This window comes from Anas platyrhynchos, chromosome 24, assembly GCF_047663525.1.
Source record: "Anas platyrhynchos isolate ZD024472 breed Pekin duck chromosome 24, IASCAAS_PekinDuck_T2T, whole genome shotgun sequence".
In the NCBI taxonomy this organism is placed as follows: Eukaryota; Metazoa; Chordata; class Aves; order Anseriformes; family Anatidae; genus Anas; species Anas platyrhynchos.
In genome coordinates this window covers 6107825-6133348 of record NC_092610.1, presented here as the reverse complement: position 1 = coordinate 6133348, position 25524 = coordinate 6107825, and the positions used below count along the sequence as shown (strand labels likewise).

Sequence of the window (25524 nt, the reverse complement as noted above, 5' to 3'; positions counted from 1 at the left end):
TGCACCAGACAGGGAAGAAGAAACAGCCAAATCAGTGCAATGAACACATTACAGCACTAGCATCATTAATGGTCATTATAAGGATCGATTCGCTTAACATTTAATTTTAATTTGGAGGGAGATCGATCAACTGAGGGAGGCTCAGGACTCCAAACCCTTAAGGAGCAAGAGAGCCCGTGGCATTTGCCTTTCGGGTACACGAATGCACAGTCTGTTAGGGCACAGACCGAGGGCTTTGCTTCAGGCTTGGCTCTTTATCAGAGTGGCCTCTGAAACCCCAGCAGAGGATGCCAGCATTCCCAGCATCCTCGGATCCCTTTTGGTACATGGATTTTCTCAGCACCCAGAACAATATTAACAGTTTTTATTGCATTTTACTAAAGCAACATTACATCCTTACAGCTGCTAATTGCAAGGATGCTTTGGACTGAGGGAGAGAGCATGAACAAAAAGCACACCCAACAGTGTGGTCCCCACCACCACCCTCATGGTGTGGTCTGTAGAAATCAAGGGTTAAGACCCTACCAATTTACCTTTTCCTCTTTCTCTCCCGGTGCTTCACATAGTTTCCTAATGTACATCATGGAGAGATATGTGGCTAAACAGAAATGGATTAATTAGTGATGAGCTTATAACTAAACCCCTAAACAGGACTCCCAAGAAGAAGAAGCAACAGAAACTGAAATAAACTGTCCATTAAGATGGGGTTATATGATTTGAGGATTCACCAGAGGGCAAATCTATGGAACTATGGAGAATTGACAGACCCTTAGAGCTGGATCTCTATGAAGAGGTGGCAGAGGAAGGCAGCAAAAGAGAGGTGGAGAGAGAAAGCAAGAGCCACAGAAGATAGAGATTACTTGGCCAGCAGTTACAAAACCAAATGCTTCCTAAATGTCACTTATCCACATGGTCTTGGCAGAATCACTGTAAGGGTGCTGGGAAACCCAAACCAAATCCTCTCACTGGGGAAACAGCCATCAGGAGGTGAGGCTACCTGCAGTAGGAGCCAGTGGGAAAAGACATGGCCATGGTGAGACCTGATGCACAGACCTGGACAAAAGCCTTACACTCAAGCTAAGCTCAGTTCATCTTTAAGTTTCCAAGTGATGGACACCATTACCATAAAGGACACTGAGCTCCATGTGGGTATCCAACAAATCCAGCTCTGATCTTTCCGCCTCTTGTGGCCTTAACAGGAATGTAATTTTGCAATGAAAGCCTAGCTGTCCATATCAGCAATGAGAGGAAAGTTTCCCATTTGTGTCTTTATAATTGCTATGGAAAGAAGCAACAAAGGTGTGTTTGGGTGTGTAAGAGGAGCAGGACAATGGAGGAATAGGTATGTGGGTGAGAGCATAAGTAACAAGATGGGAAGGGGCAGATAAGCAGGGGTAGGTACTGCTGTCTTCCAGTGTGGACTAGAGAGGTTAGAGGATTTGCTACAACCAGTAGCGGTGGGCAGTTTTCCTGACAGAGATGGTTTATAGATGAAGGACTGGGGTTTCCACAGCCCTGAGATTCACCACAGAAAGTTAATCGAAAGGGAAGGGAAACAGCATTAAAGTAGGCAAAAGCTTTAGCCTAAAACATCTGACGGCCTCTAGGAAGGTAAGGCAAGCACTCATAGTGGAAAGCACAAGGAAGGTAGCACCAAAAGAGGGAACGTTGTCAAAGACACAGGAGAAACGCACACTGGGCAGCGTGGCTTTTCTGGGGAAGACCTGGGTCAGCATCTGCCATGACCGGTCCTCCGAGGGCTGGATAAAGGCCTCTCTCTTCCCAGGGCAGGCCCTAAGGGCTCGAGTGTCTCCTCACACCAGTTTCACAGCAGAGCAACTCCAGCAACTGGATCTCATGTTCATCAGCATAAATTACAGGAGAGCCAGGCACATCAGCAGAAATGGGAGATCTCTTAACGTTCCACCAAACCCGACGTCTAATTTGCCTGTAGGAGTGGGAGGAACATGTAATTTTCCTTTACCCATAGGATTTGATATGTCCAGCAGAGAGATTAAATAATTTTCTGGACCCAGTGGGAAGCACCTCTCTGTGCTGAAGAGAGAAGTGAGATGAAATCAGAGATGTCCAAACAAACATTTCTCAGCAGTTAATCTAACAGAGGTGGCTAGACATCCACATAGCCCAGGAGTCTGCAACAGGGCGTAAGACCCTTGGCTAGCCCAAATCTGGTTCAGGTCACTGACCACGGAAAAGTGGGTAGAGCTTCACCCAAACTGGTGAAATCTAAGAAATAGGTCTGAAATTCCCAGGGAAAAAGTCTCTTTGTGACGATTTCAGACATTTTTAAGTGGACATCCTTACTGCTTGCTTTGGGAGGAAAAGCAAGAACAGCTTGGTTCAGGGAGAGTAGAAAGCCCCTTGGAAAAGGAAAAACTTTATTTGTCCCTTCCAAGGGGACCAGACCAGCATGTGCAGAACACGTTGTGGTCCACTGCCACTCTTTCCTGGGTTATCTGCAACATCACAGTTACAGACACTATGCACTTCTGCATTGCAAGGTTCAGTAAAAAACATACCAGAGAATGTATTAGAGGGCAAGAGGGGCTTGAACTTACCAGCTTGGACTCATAGAGCTGTACATTTTTGCCAAAGAACCTGTGAGGTAGAGGCATCGAAGATAATATTCCATGCTGGGCTTGATATGAGCTTTGAACTTTGTCATCTGCTGCTAATTTGCTCGTACCAGGCAAGTCCTCTTTCCCAGGGGATGGATACCTAGGTGACTCTGAACAGCCTGGGGGCATGCTTTTCTTCAGCGATAAATATCTGACTGATGACATCTCTCTGCTCGGAGACGAGTGCCTCACAGGGGAAACATCCCCTTCTGGTGGAAGGTATGTTCTTGGGGACAACTCTCTTCTGGGGGAAAGATGCCTGCTGGGTGACAGCTCAAGTCTTGGTGACACACATCTCAGGGGAGATGCCTCCCTCCTGGGAGAGACGCGCTGGCAAGGAGACAACCCTCTCCCCGGAGACAGGCACCTTAGAGAAGACAGTTCTCCTGTTGGTGAGAACCGTTTCGGTGAAGTTTCATTTTTGGTTAACAGGTGCTTTCTGGCTAGCATTGGTCTGCTGCTGCCACCACCTCTGCCAGAGTCCTGGCTCGGAGACCACCTTTTTCTCGGGGAGGTGTCTTTTGAGGTTGACAGGTCCATAGCTAAGGACATCTGTGGCCTTGTGACAGACTCCCTTTCAGCAGAAGCCAATTGTTCAGTGGAAGTCAAAGCTGGTCTGTGGAGACTCAAGAAGCTGTGGCACACAGCAATGTCAGTGCTGTCTGCTGACCACTTGGTTTCCAGCCCAGAGGAGGAGGCCTGCTGGCCTTCACCTACTTTTTGGCTGCTGGAAACAGTTTCTTGGGCTAAGGACAATGCTGTTTCAGTGCCTTCCTCTTGAGAAGATGGAGAGCCACCTAAAGAGTGCATTGGTGGGCCAGTATGTTTGCCTTCTGGCAACTTTAAAGGTGGCTCATCTTGGCTCTCCTCTTCCTCCTCATCTTCATCATCTTCATTGTCATCATCATCGTCAGATTCCTCTAGGTCTGAAAACTGATGTTCCTCGATAGGCTCAGATCCCTCCCGCCCCTCAGAGTCCTGGAATAGGTCTTCACTGGTTCCTGCAGAGATGGGCAGACACAAAACAGAAAATATAAGACACAAACAGACACAGGCTGGTTTTGTGCTGAATCCGCTCAAAAGTTCTAATGGGACAAGAGCAGGCAGGACCCAGTTATTTCCTAGATCTAGTTATCTCATACTTCAGAGCCTGCAGCCTTGCCCTCTCTTCCAGTTCTGCTCCTGATGGTCCCAGCACCTCCACTGCTTTGAGCTCAGTGAATCTCACCACTGGGACCATCTCCTCTGCCCAAATTTTGGCTTCAGCCATTGCTCTGCCATAGGCCCCTGCTTCTGCTATACACCATCACACAGCCTGGCTACCTTTCTCCAGGAACAAAAAAAAAGTTCTGGCTAGATTAGGAGAACAGCAGCACTATCATCCTTTGATATTCTTTTTACAGCTATTTGTTGTAATGGTGCCCACAAAATGTCTACAGCTGCTAAAGCACAGGAAGGCTGCTGGGATGACAGCTCCCATCTTCCATGTGTTGGGCCTTGTCCTATCTAGATAACATGACAATTTTAGATAACAATTTAAAGATTAGCAAGACAGGTTTTCATTAAAAATGCAAACAACAGTGCTGAAAGAACCTCTGTGGTTTTTCCCAGTTGTGATGCAGACATGTCTATGGAAAGCCTCACATCGTGATGCTTTGATAATAAGAGTCTGTAAACAGAGTGGAGTATATAGAAAGCAAATTCCAAAGAATTTGAAACTTATCTGCCTGTATGTATAAAATACAGTATCTTTCTTCTACTCGAAGAACCAGCAGAAGCTTTCTGAGATGAGCACCAAGCTTGCAAGCAGATTGCTGCTGGCTCACCCTCTGCTCTGCGCAGAGAAAACCTGCATTTTCCCATGCCAGATGTGCAGTGGATACTAGAAAAAATGAAAACTCAGCCTGAAGAGGTCCATCGGGAACAGCCACTGGATGTCACTGTAGCTCAACAAAATTGTGCTGTCAGGAGGCTTTTCTCAAGTTCCCACTGCTCTGGAGGGGCTAAGAAAACACCAATTTCTCGAACTCTGCATGAGCTGAGCACCAAGGCGATGGGTGCCGTGCTGATGGGACACGCTTGCTCCCTGCTTTGCAAGGGGAGAGCCTAGCTGCTGCTTTGACACCTGCACGGAGCCAGGCAGCTAACTGCAGCACTGCTGGCTTCTCCTCCCCATCAGTTCATCCTAGGACGCTGCTCCTCCTCCAGTGGACACTGACACAGTTTTCCATGTAGGGCTGCCATCAGCAGGACGAGCCAGAAGGGAAACTCAGCAGAGTTAATGCAGAGGCTGGACCACACCTGCTTGCAGCAGGCAGGGTGGCTTTCAGAAGGCAACATGGCCACACAGGGAGAAGTCCCTGTGATCTGTGGATAAATGCCTAATTCAGTTTACTTTGAATAACGGGGCCTTACCTGTAAATGTTCACGAAGTATTTGGCAACCCTCTGACCCTAGTGGAACAAGGCATGTATTTAGCAGCTCTCCACCAAGAGGCTGGCTTGCATTGTGCAATGCTTGTATAATGATGGTGTTTGCTGGACCCAGGATCCAGCAGCGGGTTATTTGCAAACTCCCAAAGGAACTGACTTCAGAACAAATATTATTCCAAAAGACTCATTCTCCCGGCTCTGGGGTGAACTGTGCACATTTCTTGCCTGGAAAGGGAATGTATCTCACCAGCAGAGCTACGAGCTAGTCCCTGCCTCTGGCTTGGGGGGCTGATATCTGTGGGTGTAGGGATGGACAGACAGCTCCAGCCTCAGCCCCTGCTGCATTGTGTCAGGCCTGGAGAGCCTTCTCCTGTGTGGTCTCCTTTTTTTTGGCCCCAGTCACAGTACAGACAGGCGCTGGCCAGGACAGACAGCAAGGTCAGAAGGACAGAGTGAGGGAAACGTGAAGCCGGTTGCGCACTGGGACACTGTTTGCATTTCCCACAGAGGGAAAGGGCTTGGTGAGTCCCGAGACATCCCAAAGGGACTTTGCTTTGGCCTCCTAACATGCTGCATGTGGGCAGAGAGCTCAGGCCTGAACCAGCAGCCCTGGCTACTTGCAGCACAGGAGCATTTTGCTGAGCTGATGGGGAGAGGAAGGACATGGCAGGAGAAGACAGGGGTTGGTGGTGGGGGGAGGGACAGCGGAAAAACATGCCCCAGTAATGCCTTTGAGGGCTTCTGCACACCATCTCATTAAGTTTGTGTTATCCTTGTGGTATTCCACCAAAACTGGTACAGTCACACCAAGCAAAACCAGTGCAACAGTGAAGAATTATGCTCCAATCTCCTTTTATAGTAACACCCCTTTCTTTCCCCTGCCCCTTAAATAGAAATCAAAACCATCAAGTGAAATACAGCTTGAGTTTAAAATAATCCAGGGAGCTTTAGGAACTGCTGCTCCCTCCCTGCCTGCCCCCGAAGGAGAGTGCAGCAGTATTCCCGCACATGTAAATAGCCTCTTTTTTTTTTTTTTTCCTTGCTTTTTTAATTAAACTACTCATCGCTAGGCTCTGTTCTGAGCCTCTTCAGGAAGAAGAGAGACGATAGTATGTGTTTACACAGGGGAGGCTATTTCCAACCCACTACACTGAGAGCAGGGGATGCGCAACACAGCTGCGAACTCTGATTTCTCATGCACCATTTCTGCATTCTTTTCTCATCCATCTACATACCCCCAACTATTACAGTACCAAATACAATCTTCTGACCTTCCCGTTGGCTGTTTTATTTAGTATTTACTTGACATTTATGAGCAACAGGCCTCCTGACTCATGAGGCAGAATATATGAAATTTCAGCAGAAGTCCAGTGTTAGCTTTAACCAGGTGAAAAAGAAGATGGAAGAAGAGAAAGGAAATGCTCCTCTGACACTGTGCCTTCCCAATTTCACCTTTCTGCATTCCTTCCTGGCAGACTGTCCCCTTTACACAAACACAAATGGTCTTCATCAATGGGAGGAAATGGGGACTGTATATTTTTCGTAATTCTAAAATTACATGGGTTGCTTGCATAATGCAATACAGTCCAGACAGCGCAACACATTCCAGCAAGCTGCCGCACAGCCAACAGCAACACGGCGAGAGAAGTCCTCTCTGAAGGCTCGTGGGCTCCCATCCCTCTGCAGCCTCCGCAGGACCTTCCCTCGGTGGGCTTAGCAGGTGTCCAACAACCACATGCTCAGCCACAATTAGCGAGCAGTGATTTAACAGTGGCCAAACAGAAGTCCCCCAGCTGACAGTCCCAACATTTCTGCTGAGCACCCTCCCAGCCGACCCGCAGCCACACGGCTGACCGTGCCTGGGCTGTACCTTTAGTCCTCCCCTCTCAGCGAGGCCAAAGGCTGGGACCAGCTCATCCTCCTCACCTGCCAGCCCTCTGTTTTCACAAGCTCCTGTTGGCTCACAGCCTGGTCTGGCTTTCGCACCACTCCACGCACTGCTATTAACCATGTGTGAGCCTGGGACGCACGACTGAACGAAACGATGAATGCAAGCATTCCCCCCGACCTGCTAAGTGGGCCCTTGTGGTTCTGTCCTCAGAAGCCTGCAATTATGTGTAACGTAAATAGGGCTCCTGATCTGCAGCTTTTCAAAAGTGACACTCAATTAATTGATTCATTAGTTCTAATTGACTATAATGGACAGGTTCAAAATAATACTTGTTTTTTCAGAGTCACATAACCAACATTTCAGGAGCCACTTTCCTCTTTCCCTATCTACCTTTAACCTGCAGAAGCATCACCTGTAGGTGGTATAACAGCAGGGATTGATTTTTGGAGGCTGTGATCTAGTCAATTATTTAAGTCTGTTCCTGGACTGAAGGAGTCCTCCAGCAATCCCACATGGAGCAGCCTTTCTCTGCTGCTGCCATGCCAGCACTTCTCCCTTGGGGCAGCAACTGCAAAATCCCTGACCAGGTTCTTTCAGCCGTGCCCTCCTGTGGAATTGTCCCAGCCAAGTACAGCATGTCTATACCTGGCCGAAAGGTTGCTCTGAAGAGCTAACAAAAAGCCAGGAGGTCCAATACATCTAAAAGGAAGAGAACAATCCCTTGTGGCAGAGAGGCACCTCAGCCTTGGAGTATTTGCACTCCTGGTCCATCCTTCTTCCCCGCCGCTGTGGAGCTCAGTGCATTTTGCAACTTGCAAAAGTTTTCCTAACATAACAACTTGAGCACACCACTGGGTACACAGAAAAGGCTCATTGAAATGAGATGGTTTTAAGAGATTAACTCAGCAGCAAAGTAGATGTGTGTGTCGCTGTGAAAACAGGCACAGGTGTCTAGTAACAGCAGTGGAAGCATGGCAGGGCTCTTTATTTCTCCCATGTCCTTGTCCCCTGTGTGCCCAGGTGACTACATCTGGCCTGAACCTGAGCCCAGGCTTGACAGAGCTTGGTGCTGCTGCACCGCAAGGTCATGGAGGGTTGGGCTGGCTAACCTCCTCAGGTGGCTCCTCCAGCCCCACCACTAGCAAGCTGAGCCATGGTCTGCTCAGGCCAAGGACCGTCACATCTGCCTTCAGACCACGTCTGTTCCAGGATGGTGGCAGGAGCTCCACAGCCAGCTGGCACCGATCACCTCCAGCACAGGATGGCCACATCCAACCTCCCGCTCAGGAGTGGTCCTGGGCCCATGATAAATCCTAAACTGTGCTTAATAGTTTTTTGGAAGTGTGGTAGATGGCCTGGACCAGACACAACCTGGGGACCGCTCCTGCAGTTTAAGTCAGGACAGCGGCATGCCAATGCCTGCAGATGTCCCCATGAGTGTTTAACTAGCCAGTGTGGCTATACCCTGAGGACACAGCACACAGGCAAACTCCATTCCCACTATGGGCTTGTATGGAAACTCACTTAATGATTTTTAATTACCTATAAAGCAGGAAGCATGTGACAGTGCCCATGGCCCAGGAACCGGCCCCTATCCCAATAAAGCCTCTGATGGACTTGACCTCAGCAGGGGACCAGGGTGATAAGCGCTGTTTGTTGTTCCTGCCGAGTTAACATTCCCTGGCTCACAGCACCGTCTCCAGAACTTGCTCAGCTGATGTTCACTTTATAAAAATAACCGTGGCGCCATGTGTTTTATGAAGCTCGCGTTAACCCATTGTCAACAAACCCTTGCGGGCTGCGGCAGAATGAATCCCATGGACTGGGGAATCGAAATGGTTTGGGGTGAGACAGGGGAGTGAAATAGGAAATGGGAAAGAACAACGCTAAATGCAGCCATAAGAGCTGCTTTCATACTGGGATTTCTGGGGCAGCAGCCAGGAATGGTCAACGGTGTCATGCCTAGCCTGCAACACAATGCAAACAGAAAACACCACCCTGCTCTGCAGCACTAAATGCTTCCAGGAGTAAACACAATGACAGAGGTGGACCTGTGCCCCCAGCACCTCTCCACCTACTATCTCTGGTATGCGCTGTGCTTCCTATAAACACAAACACCCTGCCGAATGCAAATGCAGGTAAGATAAATTTAATGAGGAACTGAGGTCCACTACCTCTAAGGCTTCTTCTCAGTCATTCCGCATTGCGGCTCCAACCCCAAATACCCGGGGTCTTGCTAAAGGAAACAGAATAACAATCATAAAAACATCTAACTGGTCCTTGGAGACTCATAACCTAACCCTTCCCAGCTGTCCGACCACAGCCTCCAATAATTTGGGTAAAATATCTCTTCCTAGCTCAGACAGCTAAGTATACAAGAGACTTCCACATGCTCCTTTGGAGATCTTCCTCACCCTTCGCTCAACATTTCTGATGGAGACAGGCGGCCAAAGTTCTCATGGTCACCACAGTCCTGCCTGATGCTGCCCAACCTCCCCAGGAGTAGGTCTGCTTTTTGGGATGACTTCAGGGAAATTCAGCTGCAGACACTACTATAAATCAGGGCGGAAATTACTAAATGAGAGTCATGTGTATTTCTCATAGCACAGACAGACTCCTGAATTTACAGACCCTTGGACAGACTTTGTGTTTGCTCATAAGCAGATGAAAGAAATGAGCAGGTGAGTCAGGGCAAATGTATCTTCTTGTAAAGCACTCAGAATAATGCCATTAAATGTTAAAGCACCATGTTATTTTGGTTTTGATGGCTCTTTCCCTGCTGAGAAAAATTCCAGGTCACTACAGACCTGAGTGGTTCACCTTCATCCTACAGACAGAACAGACCTGGGAGAGTGAGGGATGAAGAAAGCAGCTGCCCCTGTCCTGCTTTGCTGAGGCTCCCAGCAGTGGGGCAGGGTGCAGGCTGGATCTTTCTGCTCATGTCTGCACCAGTCCCTCCAGACATAGCCCATGGTTGCTCCAGTAATTCAGAGTCTTCCATGATCAGCCTAGACATTCAGGGCAGGTCCCTAGAACATGATTTTCATGGAAATGTCTTTCTCTGGTGCTCCTTCCATGTCACAGGAGTGCATCTCCTTTGTAAGAACATCAGGGCAGCAGCGTGAGCATCTGCTAATGCTCAGCACTTCAGTTGCAGACCCTAACCATGGGTGCCAGGAGTGACCTTTTGTCTGTCACCCACATGACTGTGCTTGCAGCAGCAAAGAGGGGGAGGTTACAGCCTCATGCAAGGCTTCTTGGGGGTCTCACTTTGCTGCTTTGGGACTCCCTCTACAACCACGAGACACACAGGCTCTGCTGGAGCATAGCCATCAGGCTCCTGCACTGAAATTCTCTTTAGACATAGCCCAAATACCAAAGAGCACCTTCTCATGCCACAGATCCCTTATTTATTATTATGTATATAGCCCACATGCAGAGCACAAACGCAGGATGCTCCCTATCTGTCTGCTTACTCTTCTGTCTGCAGCCAGCCAAAATATTTCAGACAAACAGGCACAAAGCCCCAGCAGGAAGACACGGGCTCATACATAGACCATCCCATCGATGAAGTCCCCCAGGATGGTTCTGCAACTCACCCAGTGCAAGGAGAAATTCACTCTTGGGTGCTGGAAGGAGCCTTGGGTGATAAAAACCACCCCACGTCTTTTGCTTGAATACATACTGACTTTTTTTTCAGAAGCAATAGCAAGTTTATAAAGTTGAAGAATTTTACCTTCTTCGGCTTCCAGATCCACCAGTGAAGATACCAACACGCCCATCTCCTGACATTTTTTGCTGTGGGCTTTTGACTTCATATGTTTAGTCAGATTCCCTGAAAGGAAGCAGAAAACATATTTTGGTCAATATGGCTTATTATTATTATTTCATTTTGCAAGCTTAGCAGTAGAAAATTAACAATTTGGTTCTGAACTGGATGAAGGAGGCCTCTGACTCTCCCCAGACCACTATCCATTGCAGATACCCCATGGTGCAAGGCTACATCTTCCCTTCGTTCTTTTGCTGCTGCATGGGGGTGGAGAAATGGAGGTGCAGGCAGGGTACAAGACTGTTGTGCAACCTGAAAATCCATCTCAGATATGCACTGGGGCTCATGCAGGGAAAAAAATCCTGGATCACCTTCAGCTGTGATGGTGCAGCCGGGAGAGATGGTAGGAAAGAGAAAGATGCTTCCCAGTTCAACACAGTCTGGCAACACCTCCCACCTCATCCCAGCACATGAGGTCACCTGCCTCCAGGTATGAGTACTCCAGATGCCAGCAGTGGGGGGAAAAAAAGAAAAAGGAAAAAAAAAATAATGAAGTGGGCCTTGGCTGCCTCTTCCTGAACAGCTGGGTACAACTGTAGATAAAAGTATTTAAAGGAGCTGGCTGGGAAATGTAATTTCCACCCTGAGCAGCACTTTGTTGGGCTGGGGAGCGGGCACCCCAGGAGGCTGGTGGGCAGCTGGGGCAGCCCTGGGAGCTGGCAGGGGACTGGGCAGCCCAGTCTGCATCCCACCTGGCTTCACTGGTGGCTTTGAGAGACTTGGGACACTCTTGAAGAACCAGCATTTCTTTCACTGGAAAACACTCATGTTTTAACCCACACTAGTACTTACTCAGGACTGTGTGCACATGCAGCTGCCTGGAGTGGAGCAATGCAGACGTGCACCTACACCCGCCCCCACCCCCAGCAGCATGGCTCCAATGAGCTGGCCACGCAATGAAGCACCAGGGAGAAGGAGGAGCCACAGGTACCCCTGGAGTACTGCACACCAGGTTTTAGCATCATGACAAAGCCTGCAGAAAGCTAACACGGCTTCCTCAGGCTAGGGTGGGAAGAGCAGCCCCTGCAAGGTGGGGTCTGGGATGCGGGGATGCTCACTGCTGCTCTGAGACCCTGCAGTGGGATAACCTGTGGGTACAACAGCCTCACAGGGCCTGGCTGGCTCTCATCTCACTAATTCTAACTCCCACGTTGCAGGCAAGTTAATTAGACAGTTATTAACCCTACTTATCCATGAGGGAAACAGTGGGCAAAGGGGAAACTTTGTTGAGGGGAAAACACAGACAGGTGGAAAAGAGAGAAAAAATAAAGGTTTGGAGAAATAAAGGAAAAATGTCCTGTTTTCCCCTTCCCTTTCTTGTGCCTCTTCATGGGCTGAGCTGATGATGAGAAGAAATCCAGGCCCTGGCTGAAGCTCACCCAAGGGCTGCTTGGTTTCCCAGAACAGCCCAGGAGCTGGCGGAGGGCTCCAAATTCACTGCAGCAATGCCATGTGGCACCAGCCCTCCTGTTAGCTAAATCGTGTTGAACACGAGGCTTGTTTTGTTCTCAAAAATAAAATAAAATAAAATAAAATAAAATAGACTTTTCACATTTTATTATAGCCCCCAGCTGAGGACTGAGGTCCCTCAGCTGCCTCCTGCAATCCAGAGTCCCCCAGTCCCTGAGCTGGGTGGAAGCAGAGAGAGCTTCTATCACCCCCTTCTGCTGCTGGTCTGGTGAGTATAAATAAATAGGCAATTATTCACCAGAGCAGAGAATTACCCGTGATGCCCTCACAGCTCAGAAAAGTGCCATAACCATCTAGCTACCAAGTCCATCTCTCTTTAGTCCATGAATTATTTATTTAGCCCATTTTGTACAAAATGGAATAGCTCCAACAGGAAAGACCAAGACAGAGAGACAAAAGCTGACTATATATCCCTGGCACCCATCTAGGATGTGGATACGAGTTTTCTCTCCAAAGGATATTTAATAATTTAGATCCAGCATAACAGCTCCAGTAAGAGAGATTTATTATTTTTTAACTTCATGCCAACATACCCTTAGCTCTGTGGTTAGGACACTCAGGTATGAGGATGAGGCCACCTTGGCTCAGGTCCTTGCTCCAAATCAGACCTCTCTTTCTCCAACTTGGACCAGAAGTTTTGTTGTGGACCCAGAGAAACCCAGTTGGACAAAAGCATGTTCTCATGGACACCTCTGGTTCCAGTGAATCATCATTTTTTGTAAATGAAAAGCTGTTATGTCAGAAAGCATCCAATGAGTTCAGATTTTGACTTCATGGAAGTGGAATTTAATTTTGGACCTAACTACCAAAAAGGCAAACTGACTCAGTCTTCTGAAATCAAACCCTACTGCTGCCATTTGCCCATCACAATGCTCCACAACTCAGCTGCCAAAATGACCCATTTTTGTTCAGTTACCACAGAAAAATCCCTAACTGGATTTCCTCTGCTGATGCAAGACAGCAAATAAACTCAAGCAAACGCTAGATGTGAGCTGCAGGAACCATTTAAACTGCTCTGTGGCACCCCAAGAATCCCGCTGTGATCCCCATGTTGGGAAGCATGGGAGGAGAGGTCCACCAAGCATCTCGGTGCTACCACGTCCCCCAAAGGAGCTCATAAATCCACTCTACTTTCCACCTGGCTTTGGCTTACCCAGGAGGGCATAGCATGAATTATTGGGGGCTGGTGAATGCAACGTTTTAAGTAAAACTGTGACAAGGGAAGGACTCCAGTCCTCAGAGGCACAAAGAAGTCACTCCAGCTGTCCCAAGGCTGGTGATACACACAGGTCCCTGACGCTGCCCTAGCATCAGTGCTGTCCACAGCAAACACTCCTCTCTTGCTGCAGTGGGATCTTTGCAGACACGGGGGCCCCAGCCGGCTGCTTTAGCAGCCTGAAGCTCTCAGCCCATCACTTCCTTTCACCTCTGCCTTTGATTCAGTTCCACTCCAAGCAAAGGTTCGGGTTGACAAGCTCTGCCAGAAGCTATCAGTGTCGCTTCCTTTTTTATTTTCTTGCACTCGAGGTAACTGTCCCTGTGCAAGGGAAGGCTGTGGCTTCTCCTCTTCCTTCCCCATCCATGCTACCTGCGCAGACATGAGCTGGCAGGCATCATGCAGACAATGCTAAAAATCCTTGTGCAAATGAATTTATGACAAATACCAAAGACCAATTCATAGCAAGTGTTGATGTCTTTCCTCTTCTACTTTTTTTTTTTTTTCTATTCTGCTTCCCATCTGTTTTCATCCTTGGTGGGTTAAACGAGGCAATACCCACATGCCGATGAATGAGGTGAGGCTGCAACAGTATCTGTGAGATCCCTCTGGTACAGGGTATATCCACACAGAGCATCCTGCACGCACACAGAGTTGGACAAAATTGGGAATAACACTAGCCTTTCTGGGAATGGAGGCTCAAGGGGCCAGATTATCATCAGAGCTAAGTTTGCATCATTTCAAGGAAGCTAAAAGTCAACTGAGAAGTTGAATTATCACCTTGGGAGCAACTTGGAGGAGGATAATATTTATCTTATCAGGGTTCTTTTTACAGTTTGTGTTTTAAGACCCCTTAATTAATGCAGGCAGGATTAAATGCTGAAGTCCTTCAGCAAATTTCCAGTAAAATCAAAATTATTTTACCTAACTGGTAAGGAATCCTATAAGGATGGACTCACAGCTACTTGTTGCCTTACTGAGTTCTGGTTCCTAACCTAAATAATAATAATAACAATAATATATAACAACATTGCTTCCTTGGAAACAGTAAAAATCATATTTGAAGGAGCAATAGCAGCAGGTAGGAAGGCAGAATTAAACAGAACAGTCACACTGAATCCTAGGCAGGTAAGTGGTCCTTCCCAAGGTTCAATAAGAAGTTCCCAGATTGAAAAATCAACAGATTATATCTAAACCATTGGAAATGGTGACCCCCCCTCACTCCACCTTCTGCTGCACTGGAGCAGCACACGCAGCGCCAGCACAGAGATGGGTTCTCTCTTACGCCTGCTTTTAACTGTGTATTGCTGGCTGCTGCGAGGTCTTATTCTGGACTTAAAGCAGCTTAAATACTTGTGTTGTTTTGAGAAAGCTGAAACTCCCATGTTCCAAAAGCAGTTTAAGCAGGACTAGAAGTGATTTGCCATTTAAATTCAAAGAGGCAAATTAAATTTTCAGAACATTCACTATAATATTTTAAATGTGGTGGAGTTAAAAAAAAAAAAAGTAGGGGATAAAAATATTAAGATTCCTGGAAAAATTATCTTGTCTATATTGGGCATACACTATACTTTCTATTTGTCCTATGAAATGTGAATAATTTAACAACAACAATAAAATCCAAAAAATAACCAACTGCAGGATCTCAACATCCAAGGCGACATTGTGATACAAATATTCATTACTTTCCAGGACTTTAGCTTTTCTCATACCCTTCTTTTCAGGTAGCATGCAAGGAGAGCAACAGCTACTCTATCACCAGCAGACTCCTATTTTGCTGTGAGATGCATTCACACATGGAGAATAAGCAATAGGTCAATACTCTTCGTCCCAGATAAACCCTTGAATTAGGTGTTACGTGTGACTTAAATAATGCACAGGCCTTGATTTAGGTCTCTGCCTGGAGATAATGTCCCCTATTGAGACTCTTGAAGAAGGAAAGCTTTAATTTAGATAATTTATTGGGCAAAATAATTCAGTTTTTCAAAATTTTGTTATTATCTTTTTTATGTATTGACTTACTGATTAAAGGAGAGAATTTGAACATCTAGCCTGCCTGTCTGCATTGATACAGGCTATAAAATACAACCGTCTTCTGGATCAAGCCCATCAGCTTGTGTTAGCTGAAAACTAATCTTCCACCAAGGTACCCAGGATGGATTTGCAGATTTCAAAATAGAGAGAATTAGCACATTTCCCATTGAGGCTTGTGCTAAGGCTTAATAGCTGCATTTAAAAAAAAAAAAAAAAAGCTAATATTTCACTTGAATTTGCCAGTCTATGACTTTCAGCCCCCTTTTTTTTTTTTTTTTTTTTTTTTTTCCACATTTCCATAGTAAGTTAAAGAGCCCTTTTGCTCACTGTGTTTCTCCTCCTGTCTGGACCACATGTCTCATGCCACATTGCGTAAGGCAGCAAATTCCTGCAGCTAATCCTCCCTCATCCCCTCCTCGAGCTGGGTGGCATCCCTAGGAGCAGAGGGGACTCCCAGCAGGGGATACTTGCACCCTTTCCCTCTCCCTAGCTGGTCAAGAAGGGTCCCAGCACGCACAGGGTGCAGGGACATTTTTGCAATCTATATATCAATCTGCTCTGCTCTAACAGCAGTTAATTCTTGCGGAGCTTTCCGCCAGTTGGACCTGCTCTGTAGTTTCCAGAGGAGGCTTAGCAGAGCGCTGAGTCTGCTGGAGCAGTAATAATAATAAACTGTGCAGCCATAACCTTGCCTTTAAGGGCTGAGGGGGTAACGCATTTAATATATTAACATGTTCAATAACCTCAGTGCCTGCCATGTGCTGATTTAAGGAACTGCAAACTAATTTATTAAAGGAAGACTATGGCTGAGGACATGGAGAAGTCTGGTGTCTGGAAACTGTGAGTGGACTAGACTATCAAATGGATATCTTCAGCCAACAGGCACCGATGTCCTTCACACAAGCACCTCTTAAATTAATACGAAGCTCCCTGTCCCTCTGACCTCTGAGCAAGGCAGCAGTGTGGACACAGCGTGCTGCTCTGTGCGTTTTTTCCAGAAATTTTAAGAAATCTCAAGCAATCCAGACGTGATGTGAGTCTGAATGAGAGTAGAAAATAGCTGTTTGGGAGGATAATGCCTGCAGGGAGGGATTCAAGGGCCAGCACTGTCCCCATCCCTGGGTCACCCAGGGGAGGAGCACAGAAAGGGTCTGGAGGCAAGGCACAAGGAGGGATGGATCTTGGCTCCTGAGTCCCCTCTGGGAAGAAGGTCAAGGAAAAAGCTCTCCCTGACCTTCCTGAGGGGAAAAACAGTTAGACTGCAACTTTTCCATTTCCTTCCTGGTAAGAAAACAATGAAAAAGCTGCTTAACTTCTTCAAAAACCTCTTTCAGGCTGTAGTAACAAACCTTCGGGGAGTGTGCTGCTACAGTGGAGGTAGAGAACACAGTAAAAGGCACGTTTATATCTGGTCCAGAAAAGTGAAATCAAATAAATCTTTACCAACAAAATTTCCAAGGCTGCTATTTCCATCAACTAAGTGATCACACACAAATAAATAAATAAATAAAATCATCTCATAGATTGGCTTCAATATAATAACGGAAAAAAAAAACGCACAAAATGCCTATAAATAGCATAATTAGTGAAAAGGGGGAAATACTTAAATCTCTTTCTTTTGTAAAAGTTTCCCCTGCTTTTGGAACACAGATACAGAGGGGAGAGGGGTAACCAGATAAAGATCCTCATTAAAAATAATAAGAAAAAAACATTAAACTGCTTCCAGCCTACTTGAGAGTTTACAGCATTAGATCATGCTGGAGAGATCTACCACAGCCAAAATGAAGACAGCTCCATAGATATCCCCCTCGAGTTTATGCTGAAGGCTAAAATTAAACTTGGAAAGCTGATTTCTAAAAGAGCTTCAGCTCAGCTAATACTTTCGCAAGTGCAGTCCAGTAGCAAGAGCTCCAGCTTCTCCATTCTGCAGTTAACTGTGGTTGCAAAACAGCTCACCAGGAAGGGGGACCCGAATGAATCAGGGCCCAAACAAACTTCTCCCAGACGTCTGCAAAATAAGCTGTGAAACCTCTAGTTCTGCAAACCTCCTGGACCTCCACTTCGGACTCCATCACTGACTGCAACTGTGCTGCAGCTGGGCTTTAACTGACAATGTTATCAGCACACAAGGCTGATTTTTTTTTCTTGCTTTCCAGCAACAGTTTCAAAGGTGCTTCCATCAGCAAAGCAAACAGATTTTATCCACGTGCTGCAAAGTTACGTGGGGTATAAGCATGCCTGCAGGACACAGCCAGGGCTCTGACTGTGATCCCCCTTTCCCCCCCTCCAGCAGAGAGCCTTTTTCATGCAATTCCAAGTTACCATCATGCAACTATTTGTCTTAAAATTGCTAATCCAGGGAAGTCCAGGGAAGTTCTGCCCCCTCATGCATCCATATGCAAACAGTTTTGCATTAAAATCCCAGAGTGATTTTTTTCTTTTTTTTTTTGGAAGGAAGCATTTCCATGCTACCTTCCTCACAAGTTTCCTGCAAAGCTGAAGAAGGGAAGTCCTTTGGAGGCAAGCATCTATTTGCAGCGTGCAATCAGCACAGTCGGTGCTGACAGTTTGTGCGCTTCAAGGGAGCAGAGATGGAGAGCAAAGCAGCCGGAGAGATGGTGAGAAGGATGGTTTGATCTCAGCATCCTGAACAAAAGGCTAAGAGAAGCATGATGGAGAGCAAAGCGAGGTGACGGAAGAGGCTGAATGGATTCACCTCTCAAAGGAAAACCTCGGAACAAACAGAAGCAAGAGGGAAAGAGAAAGTAATGGATCAGGTCCAGCTCCAGGCCGGGAGGGAGAAGAAGAACTGTCACTTGGATCTGCTGCATGTGTCTGATGAGAATTTGACCTCAAATACAGTATCACTTCCCCATGCTCCCAAACGCTTGCTGATTACCAACACACTGTTACCCAGAAATGACCCGCCAGCTTTACCAACAAGCTGTCAGCTCCGGGTGCTGCCCACCCTGATTCATCCAGCCTCAGGGGCACTTTTCTAGCACCGAGGTGCAGACGCAGGCGTGCTATGGTCCACGTAGCACCTCATGCTTCCTCCCACGTCCATGCCGTGCCTCTTTCTTGGGTAAGAGTGGTTTTGGGGGAATGACAGTATTCTTGAGAAATTAACTCTCCCAGCTGTGTTATTTTCTGAGATTTGCAATGATGGAGCTATAGATGATGGACTTTTCATATGTATGTCAAACTATAATTAAGACACCAAACTCAGCATCTTTGTCGTGAGACCTGATGCAGCCAAAGATGGAGAGGAGAACTGTGAAACCCACAGTGCCAGACTCATGAGAAATCAAAGGACCTGGGCACTTCTGGCACTCTTGACAACTTTATCCACAGTATATATATATATTTATATTTTTGGCCTTTTTTTTCCATCTTCTTGATAGAGTCTACTCGCACAAGTTCACTTTTGGGTTGAAGCAATGATAGAGGGTGCTTGTGAAGAACAGCTGGCAGTGGTGAGATTGTGGATCATTAATGACTAGATGTCCTGAGATGGAGGCCTTTAGAGAAAAAGTCTACTGATATGAAATAGAAAATGTTGAAGCTACATGCAACTGCGAAGGATGAAAATGTGCAGCGCAAATACTGATCTTGAGAGCATGAGCATAAAAAGCCACCCAAAGACTGTCTGCAGGTGTTTGGTCAGGGATGTTTGCCTGCACCCAGGAGATCTCTGCTTTCATTCTGGGGTGGTTTTGCTCACAAACCCCTACCAGTGAAGCTTTATTTCAGGATTTTTCCCTTTAAGAAACACCAAGAGGATGGAGCAGACACGTTGCAGGCTGGCAGGGGCAGCCAGTGCTCTGTGCCATGGCTCAGTAGGACGCACATCAGCTTATGGCAGGGCTGCTCCTCTTTGGAAAATTTCAGCCCATTTAAGACTCCCTTGTCCCCCTCCCTCTGGCTCTGGGGGTTTTCCAGACCCTGGGAAGGCCTTCCCTTCCCCTTCGCAAGCGCCCCCAGGAAGGCCTGTAAGTCAATATACTGAGCAGAGGAGCTAGGAGCTGACTGTCTCTTACCTTTGGTTTTAAAAGCAAAGTTACAGTACTTGCAGACATATGGCCTGACGTCTGTGTGCGTGCGAATGTGTTTCTTCAGCATGCTGGGTTTCTTGCAGCGAATTCCACACTCCTCACAAACATACTTCCCTCTTCCACGGCCTCGCACATACACATACTCTTCGTTTGATTTGTACCTATGAGCAACAGGTGTCATGATAAAAAAAAAAAAAAAAAAAAAAAAAAGAAGATTCCCACCTCAAAAGTAGACACAATTTTCCTGGATTCATTCAGCATGTTATTGACACCACCAGTCTCATTTACCATTTACTGTCTCTGGGTAATTAGGCTAAATTCAATGTATCTTGAAAAGCTTTTGCCCAGAGGCCTTCTTCCTCTTCTATTTTATTTATTTATTTATTTTTAATGTCTTACATCTGCCTCTCTGTACAGACAAATAGCCCAAAGTCTGAGGTCAAGTCACGGGGTCACCCAAATGTCCTCATTTTCCCCATCCTCAAACACGAACTGAGACACTCATAACAGTCTGAGTAATATATGTCACAGTCCAGCCCGGTGGCCTGAATCATCTCGCAGCCTGTGCTGCGTTTTAAAATATGCACAGTCTGTCACTGTACTGTGTGAAGTACTGAGAAAATACATCCCAGATAAATCTCTTGTGACATGACCTTCCGCACCCACTGGGGCAACAGAAAAGCCACCTGAAAGGACCACGATGCTGCGCTGGGGTCCCTGCGCAGACTCCTGCCAGAGCGAGAAACACCCAGAATGGACACAAAACAAGAAAACATCCTTTTTTAAAAAATATTATTCTAGCACTAAATGCAATGACCATAAACTCAAGGCTCTTTCATCTTTGGCACAATATCATAACAGGTTCACCCGAGAGAATAAGATTGGTCATCCTTCCTTCACATTATATATTCATTTGTTTTCTGTCCATGCATTAGCACATAGGGAAGGCTCCATGGTGCAGGTTTGAAAAATATTTTTAGGTGAGACAAATCATTTAGCCTCCTGCAGCTTAGCAAATGGAGTCTGTAATTTCCTGTACTTGCAGCAAAAGAAGAATAAGGTAACACAAAATCACCTCCCTCAGATTTTTAAAGAGGCCAAATTGTTGAAGTGTGGTACTTCTTGTAACTTATTTTTCTATCCAGTATGAAATATGTCTGGTCTTCCAAAAGCTCTGAACATCCACACTTGAAAGTAAGGCTTTCTAGAGCATCTTAATAGCAGACCCGAAGACACACAGCATCATCAGTCACCCTCTAGTATCTGCCCAATAAACCCTATTCCAAACCAGAATGGGGAAAAACAGCAGCCAGTCTGAAGATAAACTGAATAGGAACAGCAGTACAAACTAAGATGTGTAGCTTGAGTGCTTAAATATGTGAAGGTATAGTAAATGCTTTAAAAATAAAAAATGTACTTATAACGTAAAATAATAATAATAATAAAACTGAGTAAACCATACACAAAGATCACGAATCTGACCCTGAACTGAGATGACGATAGTGACATGGTCTGCACAGGACACATCCAAGAAAATCACATCCCAGTTACTCAAAGTGGGGATTTAAAGGCGGAGAAATCAAACTGCATGAACCCTTTCATCTCCTACCCACACAGAAAGCACATGGCCTTGGCTCCATTTCATTTCATTCATTTAGGAAGCGTACAAGTAATTTAAATTCCATGTGGGTGTTCAGGGCACCTACTTCACGTGATATTCACAATTTTCCTGGGTGCCACCTGGTAAACATAAGGTCTGGACTAAACCTTTTCTCTCCAGCCAGATCCTAGTCTCTCTGACTCAGACTCCCATCTGTAAAGAGGGGTCATGGCCACTTCTCTGCTTCAGAGAGATGTGAACAGATGCTTACAAGATGATGAGTTGCTCACACATGAAGGTGATGAGGTTGCAGATTTTCTAAGCAGGTTCAGATACAAGCTAGAGAACAGGGGAAAAATGGGTGTATAGACAGCCCCATTCAAACCTGGAATGCTGGCTGCATCACCAGCATAACCAGGTCTTGGTGCCAACAGCTGCACGTGGGGGAACAGCTTGTGTTTCTGTCCTTTTGCGTCACAAGTTCTCCAGACCATAGCCAGGGTCATCTGGCAGCCCAGATACTCCCATGCACTCTATCTCCTGTAACTGATGCCACAGCAATGCCATCTACACACACACAAAATAAATAAATAAATAAATAAATAAATAAATAAATAAATAAATAAATAAAAATAACTAAATAAAAATGACAAGGCTCTCATTATTTGACCAGAGGGGACTGAGCTGGTGTGTGAAGAGCACACACTGACTGCCAGCCTCCGTCCCAGGATGTCCAATGACCTCCATTTAACCTTACAGATACCAGTTCCAGGGTACCCATAATTAATGGTTAGACTGGCCAGTGTCTCTTCTTTGGTCAGTAAGTGATTTAATAGGAAAGCAACAAAAGGAACTCAGGAATCCTGATCCCCCTTCTCCTGTTCCAATTCATATTTCAGGCTTCCTTCTGCCCCTCCTTTCTTTCTGTCGTTATGCTGGTAATCACCTTGCCATTTAAAAAATGAAATTGCTACTTTATCAGTCTTGTACTTGCACTACCCTTAATTACACTCTCACATGGAAACCTCTAAGTAAGTCCTTTGTGTCCCACGGTCCCTCTGTCGGCCTCATTAAAGCTATCAGGGCCGGCTTTTCCTGGATAAAAAGTGACACGTGATTTAATCTGAAATTAGGCATTGCAGTTTATCTGACACTCTGTGAGACTAAGCCATCCTTCAATACAGATATTTTTCTACATATCACAAAGCATGCAGGGAGAGCAGGGAAACAGAAAAGGAGAGGTGACCTAAAGAAATATGAACCCAAACAAGGAGAATGCAAGGTAGGTGATATTGCCACAACACAGGAGAAGGCTGCTGCAAATGGCATCTGTCTGCATGGAAGGCTGTAATATGTTTGTGGAGATAATTACCTCAATATGAAGCGGGTTTCTCTGTGAATCTAATATGCTCATATGATTTGCATCAGAAAGACAAATCAATGACAGCTCATTTCACGTGAAGATTTACCCTGGATGAGGAACCTTCCTGCTCCGTGGTGGTTGCTGTAACCAGATTCCTCTAATAGCCACAGTTGGAGTTTGTGTCAGCAAGTCTGCACCTCTCTTCCAGAGCATTGTGGAATTCATAATCCTGTAGTTAGCAACTTAAACCTCCTATGGTGTCACGGCTCCAATCTAATACTGTGATGATTTGAAACCCGGGAGGCTAACTGGCCATTACGAGCTCAGAGACTAATTTGGAAAATTGTTCTTTCAAACAGACACATAAAAGGATAAAAATTCTGTTATCTGATGCATTTTCTTAAGGTTTATTTGCTCTGTTCCACTAGCAAATGCACATTTGTTGAACGTCCTGCAACCACTACAAATACCTTTCAGAGCAAGAGGAGCTGGCAGAGCCCTGGCAGTATTTGCTGGCTGCCAGGAACAGTACCAGCTTCAGAGACCTGATGGCCACAGAGCAGGCTGCCGCTGTCAGGAGGCAGGATAACATGAACCTGGGGAAAGTTTGTCTTAACTCTTTCCCTTTAACATTGTTGAAACCTAAAACCATGAAGCATTTACTCTTTTGCAGGTTTTAGGAGGTTTAGTTTTTACTATTTGCTGCGGCAAATATCTGACTATCCTTTTCAGCCATATACACTTTTTTTTTTTTTTCCTTTCTCAGTGCTGTGAGCAACATCCAAAAATCTTCCTGTGGCTGAAAACCACACGATAAAAGCTTGGAAAGCAGAGGGGGAAGGAAGCTTTGGTGGTTCACAGGCAGGAATGGAGAGCAGGTTTCTGGGGGACTCAGTGCTGGCTATAAGACACAGCTGGGCTGCAGCACCCCTTCTCTCCTGCTTCCTACAGCTGCCAGGAAATTACCTTGTCCAGTGAGGTCTTTGCCAATGTGCCCTTGCAGGTCACAGCCTCAGCACAGCAGCTGCACTTACATTATTTGCCAGTTACACATAGGTACCCCGACTTTGCCAGTTTCCAAAATCTGTAAGCTCAGTGGAGCATTATGGTACAGAATGCCCCTGGTTAATTTTGCAGTGAGTGAACAAGTATTTCCTCAACTGGTTTTGACATTTGTTAAATGTACTTGTTTGCTATGTGCATTTCTGGTACACAGTAACAGGAATCAGATATCTGATCCCTTTCCTGAGCTACTGCAATTAGTTCACAGTCAAGTGACCTGAGCAGCCCTGGTTGTTGCCTTCGGTGCAAGTCTTCTGGTTTTATTGATGGCACATTTTATCTGTCATCAGGCTGCACACTCATCTGGCTTGGCTAAATCTTTTGGAAGTCCCTGACAGTTCGTTATGGTATTAGCTAATCTAATTTATGTCTTACGCCACCTGAAAAATTTGACAGATTGCTGATAAATGCATAGCTATTATAACATCACTAATTACTAGTAAGTTTATTGCCTTTATCATAGCTCCCCACTAGACAATTAGAGCTCTTCTTCCCCAGTGATGCTAGCAATACCCTCTCTGAAACTGCATGTGCAGCAGAAGTGCTTATCCCACCCCCTGTGTGCCCTAGAGAAACACAGGGTGGGAGACCCTACAAGACTGCAGTCTTTGCAAGCATCACCACACACACAGGTGCATCCTTAAGGCCAGACAGTTACTAGGAAATCTCCCTTAAATCAAGCCAAGATACAGCAGAACAAACAGAAGTATTTCTTTACAAAATCCAGACTAGACAATGTCATTTCCAGGTTTCTAAAAGCATCATATAAACCTTCTAGTATCCTGATTTACCAGACAGGAATATTGCACCAAGACAAACAAAGGAACTTCTGAAGAGTGATACTGCAGGTCAGCGAGAGAGCTGGGTATGGATGTGGGAGGCCCTGGCACAGAAATCCCTCTTCCCTGTCTGAAGCAACAGAGCTTTGGCAAGCAGCACTCCCCAATCCCCAGCAATCCCAATGAAGACAAGTGAGAGCTGAATGAGACCCCAGCACCCAGGCTTACATAAAAAGCCTGGCATGAAGGTGTAATTGCAAAGATCATCTTGCTCTTGAATTAGGTATCCACAGCTCAGACAAGGTCCAACACCAGAAGAGTTACACTAAGTTAAACTACCCAAGGTGAGCACCTCACAGGCAGCAAACTTTCAGGGTCCCTTCTGCTCCGTGAAACCCTGGGACGGGGACTATCTCTTTTCACATATACATCACAGTGCCTGAAGCGACGGGATGCTCATTTTTAGTGGAATCTAATTCAGATAACAAATCAGCAGCAATTCAAAGACAAATAGCTGGCTTGGACCCATGGGAATCCCACTGGGGCTTAAGGGTATTAAATCTTCTCTTAATCTGCATCATTCACTCTGATGGAGCTGAGGGCTTTAGAGATAGCAGAGCTGGCCCATGCCCACAGCACCATGTGCTGCTGCCATGGGAAAGGGGGCTGGGACAGCCAGGTACTCCCAGGCTGCTCCTGTCCCCAAAGATCATGATGTCTCCAGTGCACAGGGCTCTTTGCACATGCAGAGGAGGTGGATGGATAGGCTCTATCAAGAGGTCTCCATCTTTTAGCTCAGAGTGGGCAGAGGATTAAAAGATGCCAAATACAGCTCCCTCTCAGGAGTGCTGCCCGCATCAGTTTCCTTGCACACCTCAGGTCTGCAACTGCACAACAGAGGGGCAAAACCAAGAGACACCACGACAGGCTTGCAGGCTGCAGACACTCTGTGTTGGAGGTGAAAACCTGCAGCTTTGCTTATGTCTCTTCCAAAAAAGCAGAGACTAGAAACACATGGAAAAAGCAACACATCTCACCCCTGAGTTTCCATGTCCCCGAGTTTGTTCATATGTATGGAGGAAAGATGTAAAGTATAAACAACCACACGCTCCTTTGAGAAATGGTGTCATCTGATGGCTTCTAGAGTTTGTGTT

At 46.1% G+C, this 25524-nt stretch overlaps 1 protein-coding gene across 18 annotated transcripts in view; it reads right to left on the bottom strand.

The window, feature by feature from the left end:
- HIVEP3 (HIVEP zinc finger 3) overlaps positions 1 to 25524 on the bottom strand; it is a 305019-nt gene that overhangs the window by 6342 nt on the left and 273153 nt on the right. For 16 of the 18 annotated variants that reach the window (XM_013095706.5, XM_038167234.2, XM_013095702.5 and 13 more), the window contains 3 exons: positions 19552 to 19727; positions 10699 to 10797; positions 2580 to 3640 (listed from right to left, as the gene is read on the bottom strand). In XM_013095706.5, the coding sequence (XP_012951160.1) occupies positions 2580 to 3640; positions 10699 to 10797; positions 19552 to 19727 (1336 nt within the window). Of the gene's footprint in view, positions 1 to 533; positions 599 to 1694; positions 1949 to 2579; positions 3641 to 10698; positions 10798 to 19551; positions 19728 to 25524 lie in introns of those variants that run through there. The other 2 variants (XM_038167238.2, XM_072027294.1) reach the window with 2 other exon arrangements.